The sequence below is a fragment of the Chamaea fasciata genome, unplaced genomic scaffold (assembly GCF_029207755.1).
Source record: "Chamaea fasciata isolate MVZ Bird 193981 ecotype frontalis unplaced genomic scaffold, bChaFas1.0.hap1 SCAF_1, whole genome shotgun sequence".
Classification (NCBI taxonomy): domain Eukaryota; kingdom Metazoa; phylum Chordata; class Aves; order Passeriformes; family Sylviidae; genus Chamaea; species Chamaea fasciata.
In genome coordinates this window covers 71496619-71523858 of record NW_027094086.1, presented here as the reverse complement: position 1 = coordinate 71523858, position 27240 = coordinate 71496619, and the positions used below count along the sequence as shown (strand labels likewise).

General features: G+C 37.6%; 1 protein-coding gene across 2 annotated transcripts in view; it reads right to left on the bottom strand.

Annotated features, from left to right (window-relative positions):
* Nucleotides 1-27240, bottom strand: part of ADCY2 (adenylate cyclase 2) — a 207527-nt gene that overhangs the window by 7956 nt on the left and 172331 nt on the right. For both annotated transcript variants that reach the window (XM_066185951.1, XM_066185962.1), the window contains exons 17-22: nt 18636-18755; nt 14733-14917; nt 13146-13230; nt 7340-7498; nt 3074-3220; nt 1852-1959 (exon numbers count right to left, since the gene is read on the bottom strand). In XM_066185951.1, coding sequence (XP_066042048.1) covers nt 1852-1959; nt 3074-3220; nt 7340-7498; nt 13146-13230; nt 14733-14917; nt 18636-18755 — 804 coding nt within the window. The remainder of the gene's footprint in view (nt 1-1851; nt 1960-3073; nt 3221-7339; nt 7499-13145; nt 13231-14732; nt 14918-18635; nt 18756-27240) is intronic.

Sequence of the window (27240 nt, the reverse complement as noted above, 5' to 3'; positions counted from 1 at the left end):
TAGATCAAAAAATGGCTGAGGGACAGGATGCATTTCACTTGTGTACAACCAGGCAGTCTAGAGGTGATAGATCCAAACCATGCCTAATCTAACATTTTGATTGTCAAGTGACTGATTAGCTGCTGTCTAATCCCAAAGGCACTCAATATCTATGTGCGCCTAGAATTAGTTAATTCTTTTTGCCTAAGTGTCTGCTTCTATTGTATTCACTTTCATAATAAAGAATGCATGTGGACAGCCCCAAAGAGATTCTTCCCTCTCACTTTTGCAGAGTTCAGCACCCTTATAAAATGTTTAAGATCCAGTGAATTTCACAATTTTAAGAATTCTTCCACTGATCTCATCTTGCAGATAAGCAAGTACCTGTGAGAACATTTAACAGACCTGAAAATGCCAAAAACACAAGAGAAAGAGGGCAACCCCGCTCTACCCTTTTATTTACAGAGCTTATATCACTTTTCAAGGCTGTAGGCTTAATCTCTCCTCATACATAACAAAATAACCTGATTTTAAGTGCTGTTTTGAGTCCTTTCAGGCTGAGGAGAAAATCGATTTTTGTGTCCCACAGCTCAAGGTAGGATCCTGACAAGTGAATGATTTCATAAGACAAGGACTCCTTGATCTCTATGAGAAATTACTGAATCTTCCCTACTTCTTGAGATATAGGGACAGAAGAGATGGACAGATGACAACTTCAGAGATGATTCATGGAGTGCGTGCATCAGCCTAGGGTGGGACAGTAGTGGTGCTTGTCAGAGCAGCTGTTTAGATAAATGAAGCCTGTTTCCTTTGGTGTTCCCTCCTAGCTAAAACAGATGGTCCTGTTCAGACCCTTTCCTTAGGCACTTAGTCTTCCTTGGATGCTTGTTTTAAGCTGGGGGTGGTTCCCAGCAGTATGTCTAACAGTCAGTCACTGCCACACTAGGTACTGCCGGGATCTGTGCATCTTTGGGAATATGGAATGAAGGCTGCTGAGTTCTGCTGCATTTCTTTTGAGAATGTGAACTAAATCACCAAAGTAATGCTAAACTGTGGATCTCCTGATTGTGTAAATAAATCAAATGATAAATTTCTTCCTCTGCATACACTAGTTTTATTTGTGATTGAGAGCTCCCTATGTCTTCACATCTTCAGTCTTCAGTTCTGCATTTTCATCCCCTTCACCTCCCTGTATTAAATGTCAGAGCTAATTTAAAATAATTCTTTGTCCTCAGGATCCTTGGGGTCTATAGTTCATGTGGTAATTGCTTGTGTTTAGAAGGAACATGAGTTTGGCAAGAACACATTAATGCTCAGCAAAGACTGTGTTGATTCTTAATTGCTGTCTCTCAGTCACTAACCTAAAGGACTCTAAAGATCATGGCAAAAGCAATGTTTTTGAATAAGTTATGAATTGCTTCTCTGGGTTTCCATTGACTGCAGTTCCTAATCCTACCATATTAAGTAAACTAGAAACAAAGGAACATATTCTCAGTGCTGAGTCTGAGGGTTCTGTAAGTGTATAGTTACTAAGGCAAATCATCCCTCCCAGCTCATAATGGAAAACATTAATTCTTGCAATCCTTTTTATGCTCTGTAAATCCAGTCCTGATGCAGCACATAGAAACAAAATCCTGTACTGTATTTAGAGTAGAAGGCTTGTTTTAGGAACTACAGAGGTGACATTTTCAAACTGCAATATGAAGAAAAATTCACAGAGACTACTAAAGTATATACTTGTCCAGTACAATACAATCTATGCTAATAAGAAAAAACTAGGCCACATTGTTATACATAACCTGCAGCTTAATGAACAAAATTTTAGCCTTCATTTCAATACACACTTTATTAGGCAGAAACATTTTCCTGTACCTGACACTGTTCTTGGTTGGGTGTAGCACTCAGTCCTGTTGCTGCCATGTAAGTGCTTCCAATGGTCTTTATCTTTTCAACTCCACTGAACTTTGGCTTTGACAGTAACTGTAAAACAAGGACAGTCATTCATTATTCAGATCAGCAGCCCTGTTACTCTTAACACCAATCAGAGAATTAAGTCTTAGAACAGTTTCTGTATGGACCTCAAATGGCTTCACAAATATATACAAGATGAAGGACTTAAGGATGGATAAAACAATGGTTACAGAACTGCAAGGAAAGGGAATTTCTGTCTTCTAAAATATCTTTTTACTATAAAAGGGATGAAATTTATAGTAGTGAGAATAAATTCCATCTTATTTTACATACAGCTTTTAAAAGTCAGTAGACTTTGCACTCACGTGATATCGGAACTGGATCACCATGCCAGTCAACAGTTAAGCTTTAGGCAGCTTTCTGAAAGTAAGCATCTATTCCATGCCAGTGGAATAGTCCATGTCAATGGGACTAAAATCCAAGCATTTTAGTTCATATATCCCAGTTTGTTTTGAACATTGGACACCCAATGCTCTCCAAATGGATTTGCTGCTAAAATACCCTCTATAGCGGCAGATCCACAAATCCAGACTGTACTCTCTGAGCCATGACACAATTTTAATACCTTTTACTGGTATATCTTCATCACTAATAACTTCCCTATAGAGAAATACTGTTCTGAGTGAGGCCTTTGTAGATGCCTTTTTCCAATTCATCTGTAGTCATACTCTCTATTTGCTTCTGACTTCAGAGAATGGAACATTAAAACTTTTACAGTCCTTTGATTTGCTTGTGTATCTATCAAATGATCAGTATAACAGATCATTTGACACAAAGTTATACCTGACTTTAGACGTTCGTATTTAGAACCTGTGGTTAATATAATGTAATGCAGGCATGTAATATAACTGCCTCAGGAGCTGCAGCTAAAGGGCAAAAAACCAAAAAAAAATACACATAGGATTCTGATTATAGCAAATCAAAAGCAATTGAATATGATGTCAGATCAATACCTGATTTATCCCACATAAATCTATTTTTCCTTTAAGAGTCCCTGTAAGTATTTTTCTGATAGCTCTTCCACTCTCCCCTTCAAGTATGTTTTCTGACTGTAGCATATTGTGACTTAGTAAGATTGAAACTTAGAAAGATTGATTTGTCTATCACTGTTGGAGGTACATACATCATCAAAGTCTGCAATGATCTCATTTAACAGCCTGAGACATTCCAACCCTTCCTTATTTACATCAGATTCTGTGTAAAATTCCTTGAAATCCGGAACAGAGGCAAACATGACACAGACGCAGTCGTATGACTGGTGATACAGATCCTGTCCAAAAGAAAACAGAATAAAGAAAAAAAAATTGATCATACCTAGCTGTAAATAAATTTCCTCATTAACATGCAGTGTCCAGGATCTAAAAACAGAGGTGCTGCAGTAGTTGGATGGTTTTTGTATTTAGTTGTGTTTATTAATTTTAAACAATGTATAAACCTGTTCCGAAAAGAGACTTAACATATAGAGCTGAAAATTTTGTAATGATATTTTTCTTCCTGAACATTAACTCAGTGAAAATAAAATGTTCACTAATTTATTAGATAGGGCCCATCTCTGAGACTTCTTATGAAGAGAATTTACTCTGGCTTGCATGGCTGAAAATGTATTTTGTAAAACAATATTCAATTTATTATTAGCTGTTTGTTATTGTACTAAAAAACTGAACCAAAATCACAAACTCAATGTACTACAAATGCATAATGAAATATGACCCTGATTGATGGTTCCCAACCTAAAATGACAATATGCCTAAGAGGACAAAATAAGGATCCTTTCTTTTGCATAGAAAGGAGCTGGGACAAAAAGAAAGGAGTCACCTGAACTGAGACTTATGGCAGTCTTCACTGCCTTCTGTGACCACTGAAATGAGAGCATCTGTACTCCACAGAAAGATTCCAGTGCTAAAAATGACCACCTCCTACTACCCCCTTCAGTTTCCTCTCCACTGCCCTTGAACATTCCCCCCAAATTCACATCTCCCCAAAAAAGACAGAAAGAATGAAAAATTATTAAACTAATACTTAAGAAAGAAATAATATCTACACACAAAGGTAGACACAGCAATAAACGAGGCTGTTTAACGTAAAACTACCTGCAAGTTGTTATTTGAGTAAAAAGGGATTTCAATACTCACATGAAAAGGATTTATTCTGTGAGTTCAAGAAGCATAAGGTATTATTTCCATTTTTACTTTGCAAAGCTTGGGTTTTGCAATTTGACAGTCAGTGTGTCCTTTTGGAAGAATGTGTTGTGCCTGTACACAGATGTGCACAGACATAATGGGTCTTTACTGCTGATCTATAACTAAAAAATAACAAAACTATGGGAAAACTGCTGACTGCTTCTCCCATCACAGGTAGGGAAGTTTCTGAGCAAACGTGAAAATAATGATGGACAGGGAGGAACACGAGCAGCTGGAGGAGATCAATTATTACTAGATTTTTGTGCCTCCTGTATTTCCTAAGGATTCTATACCCATAGCATTGTTGAAGCTTCACCACGACTGTGTGCTGTAGGGATGGAATATATTGTTGCGATTCACAGCTCAAGCTGTTATTCTCTTGTTGCACCATGAATAAATCCAGATTTCTTAGACTCTGCTGCTGGAAACACAAGGATCAAGCCAGTAAGGAAATCTGGTCTGACTGTGAGTGTGTGGTGTGTAGGGAGTCAAGCAGGGCACCTGTTGGCTCACTGGATCTGCCCACTGTGAAGGGGATTCAGTCCCAGCTCAGGTGGTGCAGGTGTGACTGCCAGAGTGGCTGGCTCCTGGATGATCAGATGGGAGTATTTCCTTAACAAGGTACAGAGGCTACATTCTGTGGTTAACTCAGCTTTATTTCTATTTCCTCAGGTCACCTTCACTGTAACTTCGATTATAGCAACACATTTGTCCTCCTTCCTATCTAATACTGGGGCAATATCCATCCCCACTAATGCTCAATGATATAGCACCATCATGGAAACAACAACAACAAGAGGCACTACTTATAACCAGATGAGTAGTAATTGTGACTATCACAATAAATTTCAGAGAATTTTAAGGAGTCATACCCATTTATTTTATCATAATAATAAAGGATGTTGCCATCAGCTGCCTTAATTTTCCTGAGAGTTCTTCTGAAACAGTACTCTGCAAAATGTGTAGCCAGAAAATTAAATGCAATACTATTCTAGGAAGGACTAGCTTTTCTTATTTTAACAAAAATAAAATCATCCTGTCCTTCGCATTCAGTAATTTTTTTTTTTCTCTTTAATAAAATCTGAAATTCTGCAAGTATATTCCTTTTACTGTCCCCTCATCCCCAGTGCCTGAAGATCTTCCTGGGACAGAGAAGGCAAACCAGTCCAGTTCTATCCCTTGGAGGGGTAGGGTGGTCAGCTTCTCTGGGGCAGAATTTTTGCTCTAAGTAAGGTGCTAGCTCCATCCTGTAGCTAATAAAGCATGATTCCTCTTACTCAGATATATTTCATCCTGGCCCTGTTTCCTGCTTTTCATTTTAGATTTGAGCCTTTCTCTCAATTGGAAAATAACCTGTCTTGTATTCAGCATGCAGACTATAAGCAGAAACCCAGCTCTGGACGTTCAGGTAAAGCAAACAAACCTTTATTTTTGCTCTGAAGAAACTTTGTTTTTTGGTGTATTAGCATTATTCAGTGTATATTCTATTATAAAAAGACCTTTGTTGGTCATTTGAAACAACAGTCCCACTGCTCCCAGTTAGCATCCATCCACTCACTTTTTTCCTTTTCATTTCTTCTGCCTACTTTTCAGCAGAACACTTTGTTTTCCCTTTTCTCCATACAGCTAGCTTCATGCATAAAATACTAAGGGAAATAGTATTTTGAAATAGAATATTCATCCATTTTCTTAATCTCAGAATCTGTTTTAAACAGAAAAGAACACATGTAAAACTATACTAACTTGACTGTTTGCAGCTAAGGAAAATGTGGACAAATTTCAATGTCATATCTGTTGACTTAGGTATCCACAGAGAGAAAACAAAGGTCTAATCTGCCTTAACATCTTTAGGTGTATCTACCTACACAACCTTGCTGACATTGAAACAAATCTATGGACATGACAGATACTTATATTCCTGAATCCTTTCAGAGATTTAAAAGGACCTTCCTTTGAAAACTGTTGAAAGAAACAAAACAAGGAACAATTTGAGTTTGGGTTCGTTTTTTTTTTAGTGGATGTAATTAAAATCATATCAAATTATTTTTACCTCACCTGACATGATGAGTTGGGGAGCTCAGCACATTAAAATCTCCGTGCTTCGTTAAATTAAATAACCTCATTCCAACCTAAGAATCTTGAGGGGTGACAAGACAAATCCAGTAGCCAGTACCGAGGTAAGCAGATGGTGTTGCTCTGCTGGGGAGCTTAGGTGGAGTAGCACATAATCAAGAAAGCAATCTCCTGATGGTTTGCTGTGTTTAATGCCTTAACTGAGAACTGGAGCTAAAACAGCTTGGCTTCCAGCCAAAATCTTCACTGCATTCAAAGGAACCCCACAGCAACTTTTGTTTGACGTTAGCTACCAAATGTATATTTGCAGGGAATACTAAAGTATTGAAATGCAGTCATGATTAGTATTGCCTAATGAAAACCACCATGAAAGGGTAGACCATGTCCTTTTTGGTTCAGGAGATCAAAAATTAATGCCTAAATCTGCCCTCTGCCCTCTTTTGTCAGCTTTGAAACAATTATTTGGCATGCAGTAGTAATTCAAACTTTTACATTTAAGATCTCTATACCTGTTATTCTCTCTAAATTGATATATATATATATATATATATATTCTTTATTATTACTGTAAAGGAATATTAGGAGCAGATCTAATTTCCACCAAAGTGAAGATGGATCTTTTGGGTGACTTTTCTGGTGCTTGGATTAAGTCCATTAAGCAGTGAGTAAACAGGTAATTCAGTGTTCAGAACATCTTTCCAGAATTAACATAGCCACTCTTTCAGGGAAAAGGTTAATTTTCACTCCAATAAAGAAGTTCTCCAGTGAACAGAAGAAAATTCAGAACTGGGCTGCAACTCCACTCTGATCATGGAGGAAAAAGTATCTGAATGCATACAATTTTAAATTAAACTCATGTAGATTCAAACATTCTGTTCTTCCTCCTCCTCACCTATTTTTACCATCCTTCAAAAGGCAAAGTGCATTGCCACTTAGGAAAATTTCACCTTTTTATTTCAGGGTGTTACTGTGCATTCAGTACTGTAAAGCAAACCTTACAGGAAGGAAAGAGGAAATGACAGTGACTGTAAATTTATATTTTCACTGTAAGGACCTACTGTTCAAAACATCTTTAAGTGGTATTTCCAGGGTACACTGCTTTCTTACAGAGTAGAGGATATACAGAGACAGCTGACCTCATTCTTCAGGTTTCTTGCCAAGAAGTGTTCAGCTACGTGGGCTGGAAGCACATTCTCCAGAAGCACCCGATTTAGGTTCTCCATGGTTTCAATCTCCTCCCGCTCTTTTTTGAACTTGTTCTTCCACAGGAAGTCTAACCTACAGTAATATTCATTCTGTTACAAGAGGACACAGAAGTAAAGAAACAATAGGCATCTTGTCCTGCTGGAGTACAGGTTTAAGAGACAAAATAAGCACAGTACACAACCCCTACAATGCTATTATTTGGCTACTCAAATATAATTCCAGGTCTCACAGAAGTCAAGCAACAAACATACACTTTGTGACATACACTTTATCAAATCCAACAAAAAGGCCCAGGAGAAAATAATAAAAGTTGCAAGGTGCCTTAAACAATGGAAGATTTATTTATCTATTCTCAGACTTAAGTAGAAATTCATTCCAGAAATCAAACACTGTTAATGGAAACAATGTATAGTTTTGCAACTTAATATTATTTTGTAAGTGCAGAATTTCACTTAAATAATGGGCATTTCAGGAAGACACTAGCTTTTACTAACTTGAACTTATGCCATGCAACCAGCCTGTCAAAAAGAAAACAACCTGTTGATATAATATACATTCAGCATATCAAATCATGATCAGACTATCATAAATGTCCCAGTCAGTTGGGCCACCTCAGTTGAGTTTTGGTTTTGTTGGTTGCTTTTTTTTTTTGTTGGTTGCTTGCTTTTACACTCCTTTCTGTAATAGTTTGTCCCACTTTTCTTTTTCCCTGGGTTTTCATAGTAACTTTCTAGTAACCACAACAACAATACCTGGAACTATATGAAACTATTTAACATCCTTGGAGTATCAGTATGTTTTGAGATCCAATTTCACTAGAAAGGAGGTGAAAATTAATAAAACTGCACTTTTGTGGAGCTCTCTCCACTTCATTTCAATATTGTCGATGTATTGTCCTCAATTCTATGGCATTATTTCCGCAGTAAAGCCTCCTCTGGCCTATCTCATTGGACCTGATAAATATCAAGAGCTATTTCAACGGAATCTTAATGGTTTAACGCAATCAGGCAATCTCAATGGAGACTATGTTATTAACCAGGAGAATATGATTATGATGGCAATCTTATATTAGAAAAACTTAAAAGTGCTAGCTACTGTTATTAGCAGTCAGTAAGCATTGACATAAAAAATGAGAGTAGTCCTTCTGACTGGACAGTGGCTGTCACAGCTCAAAATGATGCATAGGTATTCTACTGAGATCACAGCCAAAGATAAGAGCAGAAAGTTGAAATTAGGTGGTATTAAAATGATTTGGCAAGCTTTTAAAAGGCAATGAAAGAAAAAAAAACTGATTAAGCAAATTCTGTATCTGCCAAATACTTGCAGGATGAAAAAATAGTAAGAGGAAAATGATTCTTCCACTTAAATGCATAGAGAAAAATACTCAGGTTTCCTTTGAATTGGTTGATAAGGGCCAGGCACTATTTAAATATTTAATTACAAAACTGAAAGAGAACATCCATAACATGAAATCATTGCTAACATACTCTCTTTGTGTTGATACCTATACTACTAAGGACAGAATGCAGATCTCAATGTACTGTAAAAGAAATATTTTGGCTATTTTGACTCAAAGGTGATATTCTTCTGAAAGTAAAAGGGGTGTTGACATCTTAGAATGAGTCATGGTGCATCTCAGAAATCTGGATTTCAAATGTCAAATACACAAACAAGCTGGATATTTTAAATAATAATATATTACTAAAGGATATTTGCAAACTATAAGCAAAAGAAGAGTGGGCAGACTTAAATATTTGTACAGACAAACATCAAAGTGCAGAGAACCTGAGAACAGATTTCTGCAGGAATTTAGAAATAAGATTTTTTTTTGCCCTGTCATTTTGCCTGTATTAAATGGCAATTATCAGTCCTATAAAGCTTGAGGTCATGAATAGGGATTTTTTCAGAACTGTCCACATGATGCAAAATACATGCAGTCACTTTTTAAAAATGTCTTTTTAAAATACATGTTAGATATTTATACATCCAAGAACTTCGATTAGTATAAATATAAATACACATAGATGGTAAATTCAAATGCCACCAACTGTATTCATGCAGCAGAAATTCAATTAAACCCTGGGATGTCAAAATTCTTGGCATAAACTGACATAAAAGTAACATGGATGCCTGCTGAAATTAGATATCCATACATTGTACCAACTTTGTATTGGAAAGAAAAGGTGGTAGCTAAGTGAAGTTTTCAGAAAGGTATTTCTCCTTTAAAAGCTAGTATCAAACAGGTAATTTATTTACTACCTTAGTATTTACAATATTAAATTTAGGCTGATTCAAAAAAGCACGAAGAGAACTCAGAGATCAGAAAAGAAAAATCAGACTGCATTCTACAATTTGCTTTGAAATTAGAAAAGTCAGCATATCATATTTTAAAAAGAGAAAAGCAATAGCTTAGTAACTTACTTTGAATTGTGGTGGTGGTTTTTTGTTTGGTTTGTTTGCATGATATGAAACTTTTGGTGGATATCCTGACCAGTCAAAACAGACAGAGTGCTAGAGAGCTGACAAATGGTACGGATATATGGGAAGTCTTCAGAAAAGAAGCAGGAACAATAGAGGAAGGTACTTCATTAAAAAAAGTGAATACTAAGGAAAAGAGCTATTTAATCATACTGGCTAAAGCTGATACAATTGGAAGAGCTGACACACTTTCTGTAAACATGCCTCCATCTGCTACAAAGAAGTAAATTGTCATGTGACTAGCAGTGAAATTTGAAATAAGTTTTCATTGAATTCTTTCATAAGAGGCTCTTGAAGAGACTATTTTGTTCAAAAAGGGAAGAATTCCCTCACAATATAAAAGCTCACTAAAAAACAGAACAGAGACAACAAAGGTAGAGTTTTTACAGCTCAGGGAAGCTGCCACAAGCAGCTCAGCAGTAAAACTACCAATGAAATTCAGTGTGGATAACTACAATATAATCAATCATGGAAAACATATACAGCCAGCCTACAGAGTAACAGGACATATAGTATTTTAGGTACTGGTGAGAAAGGAATTCACAGGCTATGTCAATACTGGATTCAAAGCAGATCATAAGAGTGATTTAGTACTCAAAAGTGTGTAAATGCGAGCACACTCTTTACACAATCAAGCCCTCACCAATCTGGATTCTCCTGGGAAGGGTGGAAGAGTCACCATTCCCAAGACATCGTCTGCCTGTCGCCAGCCCATTATCAAGTAACTCTCGGGGGATCTGTATGCAGGGTGAAGTGAGTCACTTCGTCCCAGTATCAGGAAATGGTTGTTGACTGTGCTGGCAGGGATATCAAAAAAACCCAGTTTTGCTTTCTCCACCTCACTTTTGTCTGTTCACTCCCATTTTTCTGGCACAAGCATTGCTGTGGCCACACCATAAATCTTGAAAATAGATCTGGCTCAAAACCAACCATTTCTGCAGGGTTAATTTTTAATCCTGACCACTTCCCTATTTTGATCCACTATACATCTTCACAGTGAGCTGTGCCAGTACAGTGAGGAGACAAAAGGATAAGAATCAGCAGCTGAGGGAAGGTCTACTTCCTCCAGCGGTGAAGCTAGCTGTGCAGCTAAAAGAATTAAGAAGGCTCATAAACCATGTAATGATATACTAACTCTCCCTCTTTTCATCCCCACTGAACCAGAGGCACTTATCCCCTGGCCCTGCTTTTGATTCAGGTGAGGCATCTCTATGACCAGTGGTGAGCATCTTCACAAAGCTAGGCTTGCAGGAAAGCATCCACTTTTTGTTTGGATGAACTTTTTGGTTAGTCATCCTGGGGACAGAGGAGCACCAATGGCAGCTGAAAGGAAGTAGAAAGGCCACCTTTTTAATCAGTGGCTATTATCTTTAGCATTTTTAAAATAATCAGATATCAAAAGAAGAAAAAATATGTATTATCTGCAAAAAATGCAATAACTAACAGGGAAATTACTTGTATATTACCCTCTGTGGAAGAAGGGTAAGGAAGAATTTGATTTTGCTGACACTGCCAAGATGGCTCAAAAGCATCCTGCAAGTGCCACTCAATGAAAGTAGAAAACAGGAAGTTTAAAAACAGAAAGATGGACACTGTCACATGAATTTTTATTGAACTGTGAAATTCATTATCAGTGTTGGGAACACCAGGAAGATAAAATGGGTTAAAAAGGGATCAGAGAGTGAAGCAGAAAGCAAAACAGCCAATAGCTATTAAACACAGCCACAGAAACACCAACTGGCAGAAGGTGGGAAGTATATGTCCCTAGAAAAGTCACTCTGTGCAGGTTGATTTCCCCCCGTTCTTCTTCCAAGCATTTGCTACCCCTCAATATCACCAACAGTAATTTAAAATGGGAGGTCTTATGCCGGGTATGTATTAAATTAGTTCATAACATTTTCCAGTAATATTTAGACTTTGCTTGAGAGTGTTTGGAAATGCAGAAGTTTTTTTTCTCCTTCTTTAAGGGAGAATAAGTTAGCAGAAAAATCAAAGGCAAAAGACTGAAGAGGTACAAGTAAGTGCTATCACAAGAAGGATCCTGAACCTACACCTCTGAAAATGAACTTTTTCCATTACACAATCATTTCTTAGTTGGTGTGTCAGAGAACACCTGTAGCTATGTGCAAAACAAACTTTCTTGTTGATGTGACTGAAGCCACAAAGAAATCTTTCCCAGTGAAGACGATATTCCTTCTCTCCTTTATTCTTGGTTTTGCACCCTCTGCCTCCATCTGAAACTTGGGTTGACAGGGACTAAAGATTTTCCACTGATGCGATGAAGAACTTAGCCCTCTTTCTGAGGGAAAGTAGCTGTGCTCTAGACCCACTCTGTCACCACCATCAAATGAACAAACTCTAATGTGCTGCTGGTGACAAGGCAGATGGAGAATGTTATTTCTAAATCAAGAAGGATGTTCCCTGCTACAATAAATACTGCAGAAACTGCCAGATAATTTTTTATGTAGTAAGCTGCAGGGCCTGCATGGCAATTTAAATGACAGTTATTAGCTTTTGAGGAATTGTAATGTAAATGAATGATTTAAGGACAGTCTGGAATAGTCCTTCCCAAGGATGCAGTCTGTGAAGGTTCAGGCTGTTCAGGAGATCTCACATGGATTGCCTCTTTCATTTCAGAGCCCTGTCCTGTGCACTGCATTATGGCACAATGGGCTGGAATTACAGCTTTTACACATGAATCCTGTACAGGCCTGAGGATTTAGAGAAAGAACTGCCCTTGCATCTTCCCTCACCTTAGTACACGGTAAGACCATTGACATCACATTTGTTCTGGAAAATCTCAACAGGGTAATAAAAAGAGTAGTTGCCTGTTGGGTCACAGTTTTAGTGCAACCGCGGCCTCAGCGTGTGGTACACGTCTGTGTGCATGTTACATTGTTTCTGTGTCTGCACAGAATTGTAGTAACTGTGAAGAAAATAGCTTGCAATTAAGCAACCAGGGCGACAGCAGATGGATGCAGACAGATGGGAGCAAATGGGGAAGCTACGAGCCAGTATCGGTCAGAATGACAAGCAATAGTCACGGCACTCTATCAGCACAATACCAGTGATAGTTATTGGGGAGTTTTAAGGGCCTGTTGGAAGGCAAGATAGAAAATAGCTTTATAGATGCTCCTGACACTCCTTTGCAAGGGTATGGGGAAGAACAGGACAGAGTTGTTTCTTTGAGGTGACAGGCTGCATGTGGCAGCTGGTATTGTGTCCACTGGTGCAGGTGAAGAGAAGTGTTCATCTTACCTGTCTACCCAAAACCAGTAATGTGATGAAGAATATGAACAAGGAAATTGAGCCCATTGTCTTCAGGTCCTTCAGTATTCCTGGCCTATAAAATAAAAATGTAAGTAAAGCAGGCTGCTCAAAAGTTAAACCAATATTACTTCAAGCACAAAAGGAAGATCACAATTTATATGTACTACCTTCTGGTATATAAACTAAAAACATTTCAATATGATATGCTGTATTATCTGATGAAATATCATTACTTATATTATGTAGCTTTAAACACCTCCACTACATTCTCTGCAAGTGTGCCTACATTTTGAAGTCCAATAATAAGATGAGAATCTAGGAAAAATAATATCTTTTTTTTACTAGCAAATGGAGAGCATTTGTAGCTTATTCTATACAAGTAGAATAAAAATAGATTTTTAATGCAATAACACTATTTCAGTTGTGGAGAGCTCGACCATATCTACTGAATATGAAGAAACAGAAACTAAAGCACCTAACTCCCAAGAGACCTTTTCACCTGAGAATTACAGGTGGCACAAACTAGATCTTGTGCAGAGTTTATTAGAAACTCTGCTTTGGCAAAAGTCACTAAAGGTAATGGGAAACAGTTCACACTAGAACTCCCCAACTCATGCCACTGAAACAAGAACCTTGGTGAGAGATTTAGGAAGGAAAATACCACACAGAGCTTGACTGACAAAATCAAAGCTGCCAGAAGCACAAGCTCAAACTAACCTGTCCCCTGGTTCTCCATACCATCACATACGTATCCTTTCCATTAGTAAAATGGAAACAAAGACTTGGGTTTGTTCATTTAATCTTTAGATTTAAGTGCAAAGAAAGCCTACACTTTTTTTTTCCCCCCCAATATTTCAATTACCCTTTTCCATGATTGTTACAGCACAGGAGAAATGATATTGAAACTACACTAAATAATTTGGAATTTCTGGTATGGGATATGCCATACACTTGGCCTACACAGAACAGAATCACTTCTTTGTTTTGAAAATGAGGTAGAAAATTACACCTGTCCAAAAATTATTTTACACAGCAATAACCGGAAATAGAGTCATAACTTTGGTCTTACATATTATCATCTGTAACAAAGATTTCAGCAGTCTCACTAAAAACTTAAGATACAAATGCACAGGCACAGCAAACTAAAACAAAAAAGATCCACACTTATGGTCTACTAATGCTTTCAATCGCTAAGACTTCATTTGTAAACATTTCAGACTATGTACTAGTTCTGGGGACATTTCTTTGTCTTGTCGCAAATATGCTCTAAAAGCTTTAATGATGTGCAGCCTGAGGCCTTAACAAACTTGATGATGACTTCTTCGTAATGTCCTTTGTGACAAAAATGCTAATTAAATCATATCCTGTTTCCTATAGTATGTGATTTAAATGCCTTCGTCAGACTTATTTTATTCTAATGCTCTGAGGTGTGACATTAAATCAAATATTAACTGCAGCAGGACAATGATTTTACATTGTGACTCAGATTATATATAGCCAAACACGTATGTTCCATGACAAAAGAACTACCATGGGTAGTATTTATCTTCAGAAAGACTGGAGTTAGCCACCTACCTTCTAAGAGGTGCCATTGCATACATAAATTTGCTGTAGTCATCCAGCATGGGCCCATGAGTGTGCAGAAGGATAACATTGTAGCCCACCAATGCAATCAACATTATTACCATTTTCAACTCATAATTTATCCTCAGGAAAACAGAACAGGAAATGAGCCCTAATATGCAGCTGTATATAAAATACTGGCAAAGAGAAATCAAATGGAAAATATTTAGAATTTGGCTCTTGAGTAGGAAATCATGCATAATAAAATGCTCAGGCTACTTTAAAAAACAAATTATTGACTGACCACTGAAGTGTGTAATCTATCACAATCTGGGACACTATGGTTTATAGACAGCCAATAAAAATAAATTTATGTTCCCTAATTTTCACCATTTGACACACTGATTTACTCATCTACATTTGTGGGATACCACTGCTGGTGTTGAAATCAAATGTAGGAGTCTGCTGCCAGCAGACTGATGTAAGATTTATTCCTGTTCCACTGTAAAATTTTCATTCATTCTTGAGTCCCAGGATTACCTGTATGTCTTGCTAGCATTTGGGTCAAGGTCAAATGACTAAAGGCCTGAAAACAATAATTTCATTGCCCAGATTTGCAGTTGTTATAAAACTGATGCAGTACACAGTTGTTATGAATATCATAGATAGGCAGTTTTACAAACTCTAGAAATGTAGCTAGGATAGGAAAAATACAAAGCTATTAACAAGGCCTATGCATAATATAAACATAAAAAAATCCTTCTCTCAAATCCTGTGGAGTAATAGCTGTATAAGAACACATTTGATTGCTAAAAAAAAATAAAAGCCTTTTCTTTTCTATGTCATATATATCAACAAAAATACATATAGTTGAAGGTATATTCCTGGAAAAAATATTTTCTCATGATGCTTTTTGGAAATTGATTATGGCATCAAAATTAATGCTAAAAGAGGAATCATCTCTAGGATCATTATCTTAGTCTTTAATTTGCAACCCCTTTGCCAGAAATGTTTCCTGAAAATTACAATCCTGCACCTTGCAAGGAAGTTTCTTTTCTGAAACTACAAAGCATTCTATTTCTAGTCCTGCTATTTTCGGAGTACTGTTGACTTGTTGATGGCAGCACTTTTGACAGAACCTGAATCACTGAATACTAATTTTGGAGGATCACTAAGAAGGATAATTTTCACAGCACCCATCAGACAGAATTTATCTGCCATCTCAGTCTTTGCTGCTACTGTAATTTGCTCAAAGAACTGGTTGAAATAAGAAATAGATACAACTATTGCTCAGCATCACCAAAAAATAAAACTTCTCTGATAGCTGCATTTCAGAGGAGGTCACACTCCAAATTCAGTGTAACATAAAAATAGCAGCATCCTTTTTTGAGTCAATAAGGCATTCTACTGTTGAAATCAGTTTTCCAAAAAGAAACAAGCAGAGGCAGTCTTGAATCCACAACTAGATACTGGTTGACAAAGACCCAGAAATTTTCAAGTGGAACAGTCTCTGACAGTGTTCCATAGGAATACAGAGAATAGACTGAAAATTTCAGACAAGGGTGAATGAATTAGAGAAGAGTGTTACAGCCTCACATTTAAGAATGCAGACCTTGCAGTGAAATGCAGTGTTTCAGTCGGCAGCAAGCAGATCTGGAGAGCCTGGCAATCCACAGAGCAGTGAGGCTGAGCAGTTTCAGGTCCCTGCTCTGCTTAGTGCATCCCCTGGTCACAGGTTAACCTCAGCCAGCTCAGCCAACTTGTCACAACCCAGGAACCTGCAGGCAGCTGCCACTTGGTACCAATGTGATGCCACCTCCGCAGCCTTGGCTTTATCCAACAGTGCAACAGCAAATGGATGCAAACAGCTAATGGATGTCCCTTCTGTCTGACAGATGAAGCAGTGAATAGAAATGCCTCCTTCTAAGAAAATTCTCTAACAGCTCAAAAGAGGAAAATGCTGGGTAACCTCTCCACAGACAGAATCTGCACCTCAGCATTTGAAGAGGCGTAACTCCATCTATTCCCTTTTTCTTTCTTGTGCTAGTTAATAAAGGTATTTTAACCAATACCTTAGAGAGTCTGAGTGTCTTTCTTACTGGGATCACAGGTCTGGTGCCTTGCACCAGGGTCCTACACACATAGGATCCAGTCCAATGCATTTGGTCTCTTCTCTTAAAATTTAAGGCCTACAGTTTTGTGGGTGTAAAGATCTTTACTGAAGTAAGAAGGAATTCTGGTCCTGTATGTCTATAGAGAAAAACTTGAGGACAAAGCAATTTTGTTAAAGAATTTCCTAGTCAAATAAAATATATTCCAAAACTGCATCTTCTGGATGTCAGTATTATAACTTTTTAATTTTTTAACATGTGGAGGTGTCAACACTGATACCAGACTGTATTTTGTCCCAGGAGCAGATATACACATCCAGTTCTATTACACGGAAACTACAGAAGCATCATAGCAAAACTGAACAAAACTAGGCACAAAAATGTAGCGATAATTTACTGAGGAATCTTTGCTAAGTCTTTTTAAAAAGTAAGCTATACTAATCAAAAAAGTTATTTTGGGGTGGGGTAGAGAAGGAGGCAAATCAATTGCTTTGCTTCACAAGAACTTAATTCAATTGGGGCTAAAGTAATTCCCAAAGCTCTTTGGTACTCATTTTAGATGACACAGTCAATAGATGTCAGATTTACTATCATAAATTACATAAAGTTTATCGACATGAATAAAGCTTAAAACCAACACACAGATTCAAAATAACAAATTTTTAATTTAAGGAAACAATCATTTGTCAGCCTAAATATTCAATATCTTATAGAGTGAAGAGAGACAAATTTTAAATCTTGGAATAAAGAAAAAAATTCAAAGTGGTAACTCAAAAAGCATTTACAGCTTTTTCAAGCTAAAATATATCTAGTGTCTGGGGATGAAAACAATGCATTTGAGAGACATTTTAAAGTTTTTAAAATCTTTAGCTAACTGTAATTTTTTCATTTATTTATGTCAGAAGTGAAATTTTAACATAATTTTTTTATGCCAATCTATCAAAGACGAATTTTCGTAGATGAAAGAATTTGTTTTAATACTTTAAAAGCTATAAATCCTGAAATGATGACACACCATTTTGGTAATGGTCTCATTATTTCACCATAGAGATGAAATAAACTCCCTTCTCATTGTCACCAGCTTATTCACCCAAACCCAGCTGACCTATTTTGACACAATATATGGCTTGTTATTTTCAACTGCAGGTCTTTTGTAATCCTTTTAAGAACCACTGCTCTCTAGGACGCAGTTCCCACTTTTTTGCAGCAATGTCCTTCCCCCTTCTCCTGCATGTGCCATTGTGCTTTTGTTCACACTGAGGCATCTTCTTCAGATCAGTTCAGGTCTCTCTAGCAGTTTCTATAGCGGTACATGAGAGTTTTATTTCCACCTCTCTCACAGCATCTCTTACTTCTTACCTCTTGCCTCTGTGCAATGACAGGAGTGTGACAATTTCACACTTGATGAAAATGGTGAACATTTTCAGGTCAGCGACCTGAAAATTTTCCCACCATGGGAAACCTGCCTGCAGACTAACTTGGCTTTCAGTGCACAGTCTGCTTTGCAGATGCTGTATGTTAACTTGGTATCTTGTAACATGTTAGCATGGTGAGTTAAGTTTCCTTGTTATTATGCTATTTCCTGCTTTTTTATCTGACATTCATTAAAACCTCTATTTTCAGAAATACTAAGCTCATTTAACTTCCCACTTACTTCAAATGCAGTTGCAGCTGACTAAAAAAAAAAATTCAGGTTTTTACTGCAGCCTAAAAAATGGGTGGGTGTTTAATTTCAAGCAGATCTGGTAACAGTCAATTTAGTGTAATTGTAGTAAACAAACAAAGAAATGTGAAATGAACTTACCGGTAGGAAAAAACAGTTATTTTGTATACACCACCGTGTCTGATTACTTGAATTAGGAAAACTTGCATTTGATGAATTAAGAACTGAGGGAAAAGCTATCACAGCATTATCCAGGAAAAACTAGGAAAAAAAAATCAACATATAATCTATCAGCATTAGAGCTGTTTAAGGTCAAAATAGAGAATAGAAATGGAGAAGCAGAGAAAGTCTTGCATGAAAACCATTCAACTTCGGTATTTTACTATTTTTTTTGTATTTTAATTTGAAATAGGAAAAGGAGGATGACACAACATGATTACTTGTTCCTGCATTCTCAAACAAAAACAACTTTTCTAACCTTCATCTGACACTTTCCACTTGAATAAAAGAAAAAAGGCTCTTTGTTGTATTACTTTCATACATCAGAAGCTCACACAGCCATGAGACAATGAAGAAATAAACTCAATATGAATAATTCCTGGATTTACCTCAACTGAATGTTCTATTTAAACACAGGAAGAATTAAAGAAAGAATAAGAAGTCTTTAGTGAAGTTGGTTTACACAGATGCAGTAACATAATAATGCTGACATTAATATCAGGACTAATGTAATTGAAAGTGAAAAGTGGATCCAGTTATCTCTTGGGTCATCATATTCAGTCAGTAATCACACAGGAAACCATCATCATACAGATTCCCTTGATGCAATCATCCAGTGCTGTCTTAACAACTTAGATTTTGGTGACTACATTTATTCCAGTAGTTTGAATCTCAACATTTAAGCTCTTTCAACATTTAACCACTATTCATGGCTAGTTCTCTTGTTTTTCTTCTTGTCATCATCTCATCCTTTAGCTTTTCCATAGCTTCTTCCTCTCCCTATTTTTTAAATTCCCAATTTTTAGTGTCATCTCAGACTTCATTGTGTTCATCAATCTAAGTTTTTTTCTTGTTCCTTCCCTGAAAACAAGCTCTTCGTTCCCCTAATTAGTCTAGTAGTCACCTTCTGTATATAATTCTTTGAATTCAACCTTCTGGGTGCCCGAAACTACCAACACACTTCCCAGATTTTATCACTGACTCATGCAATAGCACTAATACTAATTCTGCAGAAAATATATAACCATATAACCTGGAGTCACAGAACTTTTAGGGTTGGAAGGGATCTCTGGAGACCATCCAGTCCAACCCCCCTGGCGTGGCACAGTCACCTGGATCAGGTTACACACAAACGTGTCCAGGTGGCTTTTGAATGGCTCCTGACAGGAAGAGTCCACAACCTCCCTGGGCAGCCTTTTCCACCCTCAATGTAAAGAAGTTCTTCTTCATGTTGAAGTGGAACTCGTGTTTTAATTTATGGCTACTGCTCCTCATCCTGTCTCTGGGCACCACTGAAAGGAGCCTGGCACCATCCTCTTGATACTTGTCTTTGAGGTATTTAAATGTATTGAATAAATTGCATATAAAAACTGAATTTATGTATCTATAACAATGCTCCTTTTCTCACAGCTACAAAACTTTAATAGCTCACTGTACCTCATGCAGCTGGGGCTCAGACAGATCTTGATGTTACAGGAGGTTAACACATTCTGCATATGGACATCACCCCAGCTATTAACATCATGGTCAACAAATGTGAGGTAGCTTTCCTTCATTGGGACTCATGTGCAGTCCCAGTGAAGGAAAGCTCCCTCATGGGACTAGGTAAATGTAGTTTATACTTACCATGGGTTAAAAGCAGTCACATGGATGGTTATTGTGATTCAGCTGAGTTGACATAAGCCCACATAATTAATTAAAATCCTGAACTCATTGCCTATCCATCTGATGAGCTTCCAGCATGCATCAGAAATTCTTGTCACTAATCTATCAGACCAACTATAATCTTGAGCTTTTTTCTACTAAATTTCATCCCAGTTCTTTTACTCAAATCCACAGCTGACTTCTTCCTTTCTAAAATCCCAAACCTTACCTCACAGACACTGACTGTGACCTTAATTTATTATCAAATTTCATAGTTCCTCTTATACACTAAATATGACCATCCACACGTGGTTGACCAGAGTAGAGCTCCACAGGTGACCTCCCTCTCACATGCTGTTCTCTGCAGGTAGTCACTGTGTAACCCACCTCTAAATTCTTTCTCCATTTCTGTCTTTTAACTACTGTAACAGAGAAAAGCTAAACTGCTTCACTTGGAGCAACTAAATGTGGGTCAAAATGGTTTATTGATTAACTAATGTTAGGTCTGGTCAGTCATAGTTCTGTACAGCCAGGTCTTGGAAACTTCCAAGGACAGAGACTTCCACAATCCCTCTTGGCAGCAGTCAGCACAGTACATGCACAGTGACTTCTTTTAATTTTCTAAAGAATAATCAACCTCCCATGTCACCACTTGTGTTGAGTTCCCTTTGACATGTTTTATAGCTCTGCTCAGAAGAGTCTGAAGCCATTCTCTCTCTAACGCCCCTTCAACAGACGTCCAAGGTTGTGGATTTGCAAAGGTTATCAATACACCACTTACTACCAAAACCAAGCTGGAACTCAGCTGTGTTTATGCAGTTGCACTTTTGGGTTCTCTTGCTTTGCTAATATAACTGTGCATGTGAAACTACGTACAATTAACCTGCCATCAGTGAACTACAAAGTCTGGATCAGGATCAGGATCAGAAATATAACAGATAAACCAGGAAAACAGACCCTACAAAATGTTAATAAACACCTACAGATTTTGAAACATCCTTCTATAACTGATCCCAAAGAGCTCTAATGATGTGCACATGCAGAGAGTTACATGCACATCTGCCTCTTCCCACAGGATGTGTGGGTGAAATGCCCATACTCCCTCTTCTAGGAATGCAGGTTCCCCTACTGGCACACACTGCTGAAAGGAGATGCAGGTACTCTAGTTTTATGTGCATCTGTGCAGCTCCCTGCAAGCTGTCAATGCACATGCTGGAGAGAGCCCTGTGAGTTCGTGTGCAGGGACAAACTTGAGCAGTGGTTTTTCCCAGCTTGCCCAGGCCCACGCTGTTCCCTTGCCCATTTGCACAGCAGGCAACTCACAGTATCTGACAGGCAGACTGCCCTTGCTGGCTGAGGCAGAGGTGTGATGCCAGAGAGGTGACTTATGACAGTGTCATAATAGTGTTTTGACAGTCATCTGTTTCCACTCATAGCTTTCTGTCTCCTGTTACACATTTCTGCATTGCCCAGAGGTTGTGGAGTCTCCCTCACTGGAGATATTCAAGAACCATCTGGCACATCCTGTGCTCTAGGATGACTCTGCTTGAGAAGAGAGGTTGGACCAGATGACCCACTGTGGTCCTTTCCAGCCTGATCCATTCTGTGATTCTCTTTTATATTTCTTTTCACGCTATTTGTTTCTTTATGAAGGATTTTCTGAAGTTGCTTGGTTACTTTTTAAGCCAACTGATGCTTGCCTGCCTCTTTCAACAGGAACAATTTTGGGCAAAGGCTCTTCAGACAGTGTTGAGGGTTTACTCCCCCTCCCTGCCTCCAGCTATTTAATAGCTTTTGTGAACAAGGGCATTTGCCAAGGGAACTCACATCCCACTAACAGTGCATATACTTCTTCTGTAAACATGAAATATTTAGTTTCAGAATCCCACCTTATGCATGTCCCCAGAGCAAAGATTATATAACATGAAGAACTAAAACACAATTATATTATAAAAACATATTTGGCATGCATATTTATATATGTTAATTTTTATTAAAGCATTTTAATTTGGGTTTTGAACTTGCACAAAGCATTTCTGACTTCTAAATGTTACCTGTATATGCAGAACACTATATGAAATATGGTATATCTATGCATATACAATAAAAATAAAAAAGGGGGGAAAAAAGGATATGGAAGTGTTGCCACCTGCCATGAGCCAAACAACACTTAATTCTGAATGATGTGTTTGCACTTGTCTTTCTTGTCTCATCAGTTATCTACATCTGCTATCATGCTTTGAAGATACATATTGTTCTTCAACATAGTATTTTTTGTAAGAGTAGGTTCAGTCCTACTGAGCAGTCACACCTACTCAAATGACTCAAACAAAAGCAATATTTTTTTATGAATACCAATGTTTGGCAGGGAACGTCTGAGTATGCTACCATTATATTCTTATTTTAACTTCATATATTCTGTTTTTTTCTTTTCTTGTGTTCACATGATCTGCAATCCTCAGTTGTGAGTTTTTTTGCCTCACATAATGAAAATACTTTCAATTGGAGCCATGTGGTGACAGACCCTCCCCTCAAAAGACAGGATAAGCAAATTAGTGCATCTCTCTTCTTGTCTGAAAACAGCAACATAATACACTAGTTTAGCTCTTATTAGGAAAGAAGCCATCTTTCTCACTGAGGCATGAACGTACCTGGATGTAGAATGCATACCACAGCTTCCTTTGAATAATTGCAGTTGGTCTGGCAGCTGAGTCAGGACTTTTATTCTCAGATTCTCACAAGACTGCTCCAAGAACAGTGTGAATAATCACAAATTCCAGTATCATTCCCCCTCTTCCCAAGCTCAAAAGGAGAGGTTTAAGGACAGCCTGGAGTGCTAAGTTCCTACCAAGACTATTATGCCTTTTTTTTTCCAAATAAAGGTGGTGCCGAAATATTGGTATGTTGTAAAAGGATAATGAAAATCCAGAGAGTATTGAAATGCATTTAGCAGAAATTTTAAGAGCATTTTGCCTCTGGGTTTGTACAAAGCTTCTTAACATCACAGTGCTCATGCATCTGTGTTGTTTGGTGTCTTGTGGCATGTCTCTTGTTAACAGTCAAATGGACCAAATTAAAGTTGCTCAATAATTTCTTCTTTATGAAAGTTTGTGTACCAAGTGAAAATGCATAACTATCTTTGTGCCACCATATATTCAATTCCTAGCTCCCTGTAGAGGCAATATGTAGTGACAAGTTTACTTGCCTTGTTCAAAGCTCCCACCAACAGGAAAGATGAGGAGCCTGCCGGCCCTTTACAGCATGATTTTTGTATTTGACAGATATGGAGAGATGATATGGGTCTTCCCACACCCTTGAAAGAAATCAGAACTGCTGTAAACATTATTTCAGAGCAGTGTCTCACCTGCTAGTGCATCATTGCTAATATTGTGTACCTAGACTCATACTGATTTTAAAGTTCCTTAAATCCTGGAATAGATTTGTGACTGGGGCCTGCAAGTACCACTTAAATGACGTTACTTCAGCTGTGCTTTGTCCTTCCAACCCCCAGCCAGGTCTACCTCTAGACAGTGTCTTATATTCTTCTTGAAAGACATGCATTAGGCACACTCCAAAACAGGGTATTCAATGTGCCAAACTCTGTGGGGATGAATAATTAGAGTGTATCTGCCAAAGAGCTTAACAATTAAAAATACAAGTTCAGCAACAGAGTCAGCTACAGTAAAAGGAAGGTATATTAAAGAAACCAACTTTCCACTATGACAATGAATGCAGGCTTGATTGATTATTTGTCATTATTTGAACACAGGATATCGTTCATGACTTAGAGGGGGCCAATACTTGCATCATTTAAGGCAGCTCATGCTCACAGATGTTCATTAACCAATGAAGCAAAAAACCTCTCTCAGTCCTCTTGCTAAGATCCACTGGATGAAAAAACAGGAAAGGAAATAATATCTAGAGAAGGGCCACAAAGATTATCAGAGGGCTGGAGCACCTCTCCTATGAAGACAGGCTGAGCGATTTGGGCTTGTTTAGCCTGGAGAAGGGAAGGCTTCAGGAAGACCTTATGGCACCTTCCAGTACCTGAAGGGCCTAAGAAAGATGGGGACGAACTTTGTAGCAGGGTCTGTGGCGACAGGACAAGGGGTAATGGTTTTAAACTAAAACAGGGCAGATTCACACTAGATATAAGGAAAGATATGATGAGGGTGGTGAGGCACTAGGACAGGTTTCCTAGGGAGCTGGTGGATGTCCTGATCCTGGAAACACTCAAAGTCAGGTTAGACAGGGCTCTGAGCAGTCTGATTCAGATGAAGATGTCCCCGCCCACAGCAGGGGGTGAACTACCTGACTTTTTAAGATTCTTTTCAACCCAAACTATTCTATGATTCTATGATCCTGAATCTTAAAGCTGGGAGTTAAGAGTAATTAGGAGTTAATGGGACAGTACAACACCGAGATCTTGTTGCTTGTGCCAAGAACCATTCATGCATTTGATACAGAAGTCACTGAAACCAAGAGCTGTTGCAGGACTCTTTTATCATGCCCCATTCCTTGAGATGAAATAAATCCCAGAGGATGGTGAGGCACAATCATTTGATGTACTGCATGCAGTCATTCATTCAATTTTCAAGTATTAACCCTTCATAATCAGGCAGTCCTACTATCTCTCTGGGCCACCTGGATTTCTCCATGCAGGATACTTTCTCCTGATCAGTTTAAAGCAGGTCAGCTTGACAAAAAAAGCTTTCCTCAGCCATTGACAGATGTCCTACTGTCGATATAGCACCAGATCTAATGCTTACCCTCTCCCTTCAGCCCAGAACTATTTGATACTTATGTGACATTAGCTGATTTTTAATTTCCCTTTGCTGATCAGGACTGCATATGTCTCAAACCTGAACAAGGGATTTAGATGTCTGCTGAAACAGCTAATTTCAAATAAAATTGCACCCCCACTCTTCTCCAGTCTCGTTTGACCATGAAGGCTGAGTTTTTTTTGATATTTTTGTCTTAATGATGACTTATTAGGTGTGGCATGGTTAGACACTTTTTAGCTCCATTAAATCCTAATGGCTACATTTTGCCTTTTTCTACTGAAATGGTTCATGAAAGTAAAAGCAGTTAACAGATTCTGCTATTAAGTACATGTTTCTTGGAGATATAATAATGATACTTCAGAGTCTCTCCCACAGTTTGCTAATGCAAATTTCACAATCACATTTAAAGTCATTTTTGCTAGTCAAACTATTAAGGTTTAGTTTCAAGGTGGGAATCGTACTTAAAATTATCACCTCATGAATATCATGGAACATGATTATTTGTAACACTGTAGCATTGCTGATAAGGTACTAAGACTTTAAAAAACAGCCTATTAGGTTTTACTATAACATTCAGTCCTCATAAAATTGCACACGAGCCAATAAAATGAGAACCTTTTTCTTAAAATTATGTACTGAACAACTCCTTTTTTTTTTTTGGCTAAAATGTTTTTTACTGTTTGAAGACCAGATTTGAAGTGGGCTGTACACACTAGTAGAACTACAGTCTAATCAAAAAACAGTTGCTGACCATATCTCCTTTTACATTTTTTAACTTCATAAATAACCATATGCATGAAGTCTAACTCAAAGTATACTTTAAACCCAGGTAGGTTCTTTCTTTTCTTCCGATATATTTACAGAGTTCAAAATAAGAGAAAATCTAGCCTGATCATCAATTTACAAGTTACTAAATCTCTGATTTTATGCTATTGTAAAACTTTTGCATGGCCAAAGGTTATAATTCAAACAGGCATAGAGTCTTCAGCTAATAGTGAATCAACAGCTTTTAGAATAATTGTTTCCATTGCTAACTGCTTTCACTGATGAAAAGTCAGTTTATATTCTCATTTTCAGCCACTGCTTCTTTGAGTTTCTCCTCTTCCAGCCTTACACACTAAATTCACTTTGGTGAATTTAAGATTTTGGAAATGGAATAGGTTTTCTGGTTCTCTCCTCACCTTCAAAAAAAGCAGGAAAGAGAAAGAACAGAAAACCAACATTAACAAGACTAGAAAAATTTAACAGTGAAAATGGAGAGAACACTCTACCAGAAATTTCAAGTGTTTACATTTAAAAGCCCACATTACATCATTTGGACAATTTTAGTACTTAGTGAAACAAATGATTGACTAAGGGTCCCCTGAAATGTGGGAAAACAAAATAAAACAGTGTAGGTATTATCAATCTCTAAGTCCTTTATGAATACTAAATAACAAAAGTACCAGCAACTCAAGGAAGCATTAGTGCTGCAATTTCAAAAGCAGTGCAATGTGAATCTCACTCACTTGAAACGTGAATAATATCTATGCATTGATGTTGTGATGAAAACATTGCCTAAATAAACGTAATCCCACTTTGCAGATTCAGAATTGAACTGGAACCCTTTTGCAGGTTTATGAACAGGATCTGCCTTAGCCAACGGGACATTTTGATCCCATGTACTGCTCATCCCATTAGACAACAGACCCTTCAGACTAAATGAGATCATTAAGATTCATGCTTTAGGCAAACTAATGACATATTTACTCTATAATTGCTATAGTTTCAAAAGAATAATAAAATTACATGGATTTTCCCTGTTAGGAGAGAAAAGCTCAGGTTGAAATCACTTAAGTAGATGAAAGCCCTAACCAGTTTGTAGGTCAGTACTTTCGGGGTTTTGACATAACTTTGAATTTTTTTCTTATTTTAAAAAAAAGACAAGAATATGAAATCAATAATGTATACATTATGATCATTTTGGGGTCAGCAGAGGAGCATCACAAAACTGAATAAAGCTTAGTTTGTTTCACACAAAGTCTCCCACAAATCCCATGAGGAGACACTTCATTCTTTCAGCAATGCTGCTTTTTCAAGCAATGCATAAGTGACTAAGG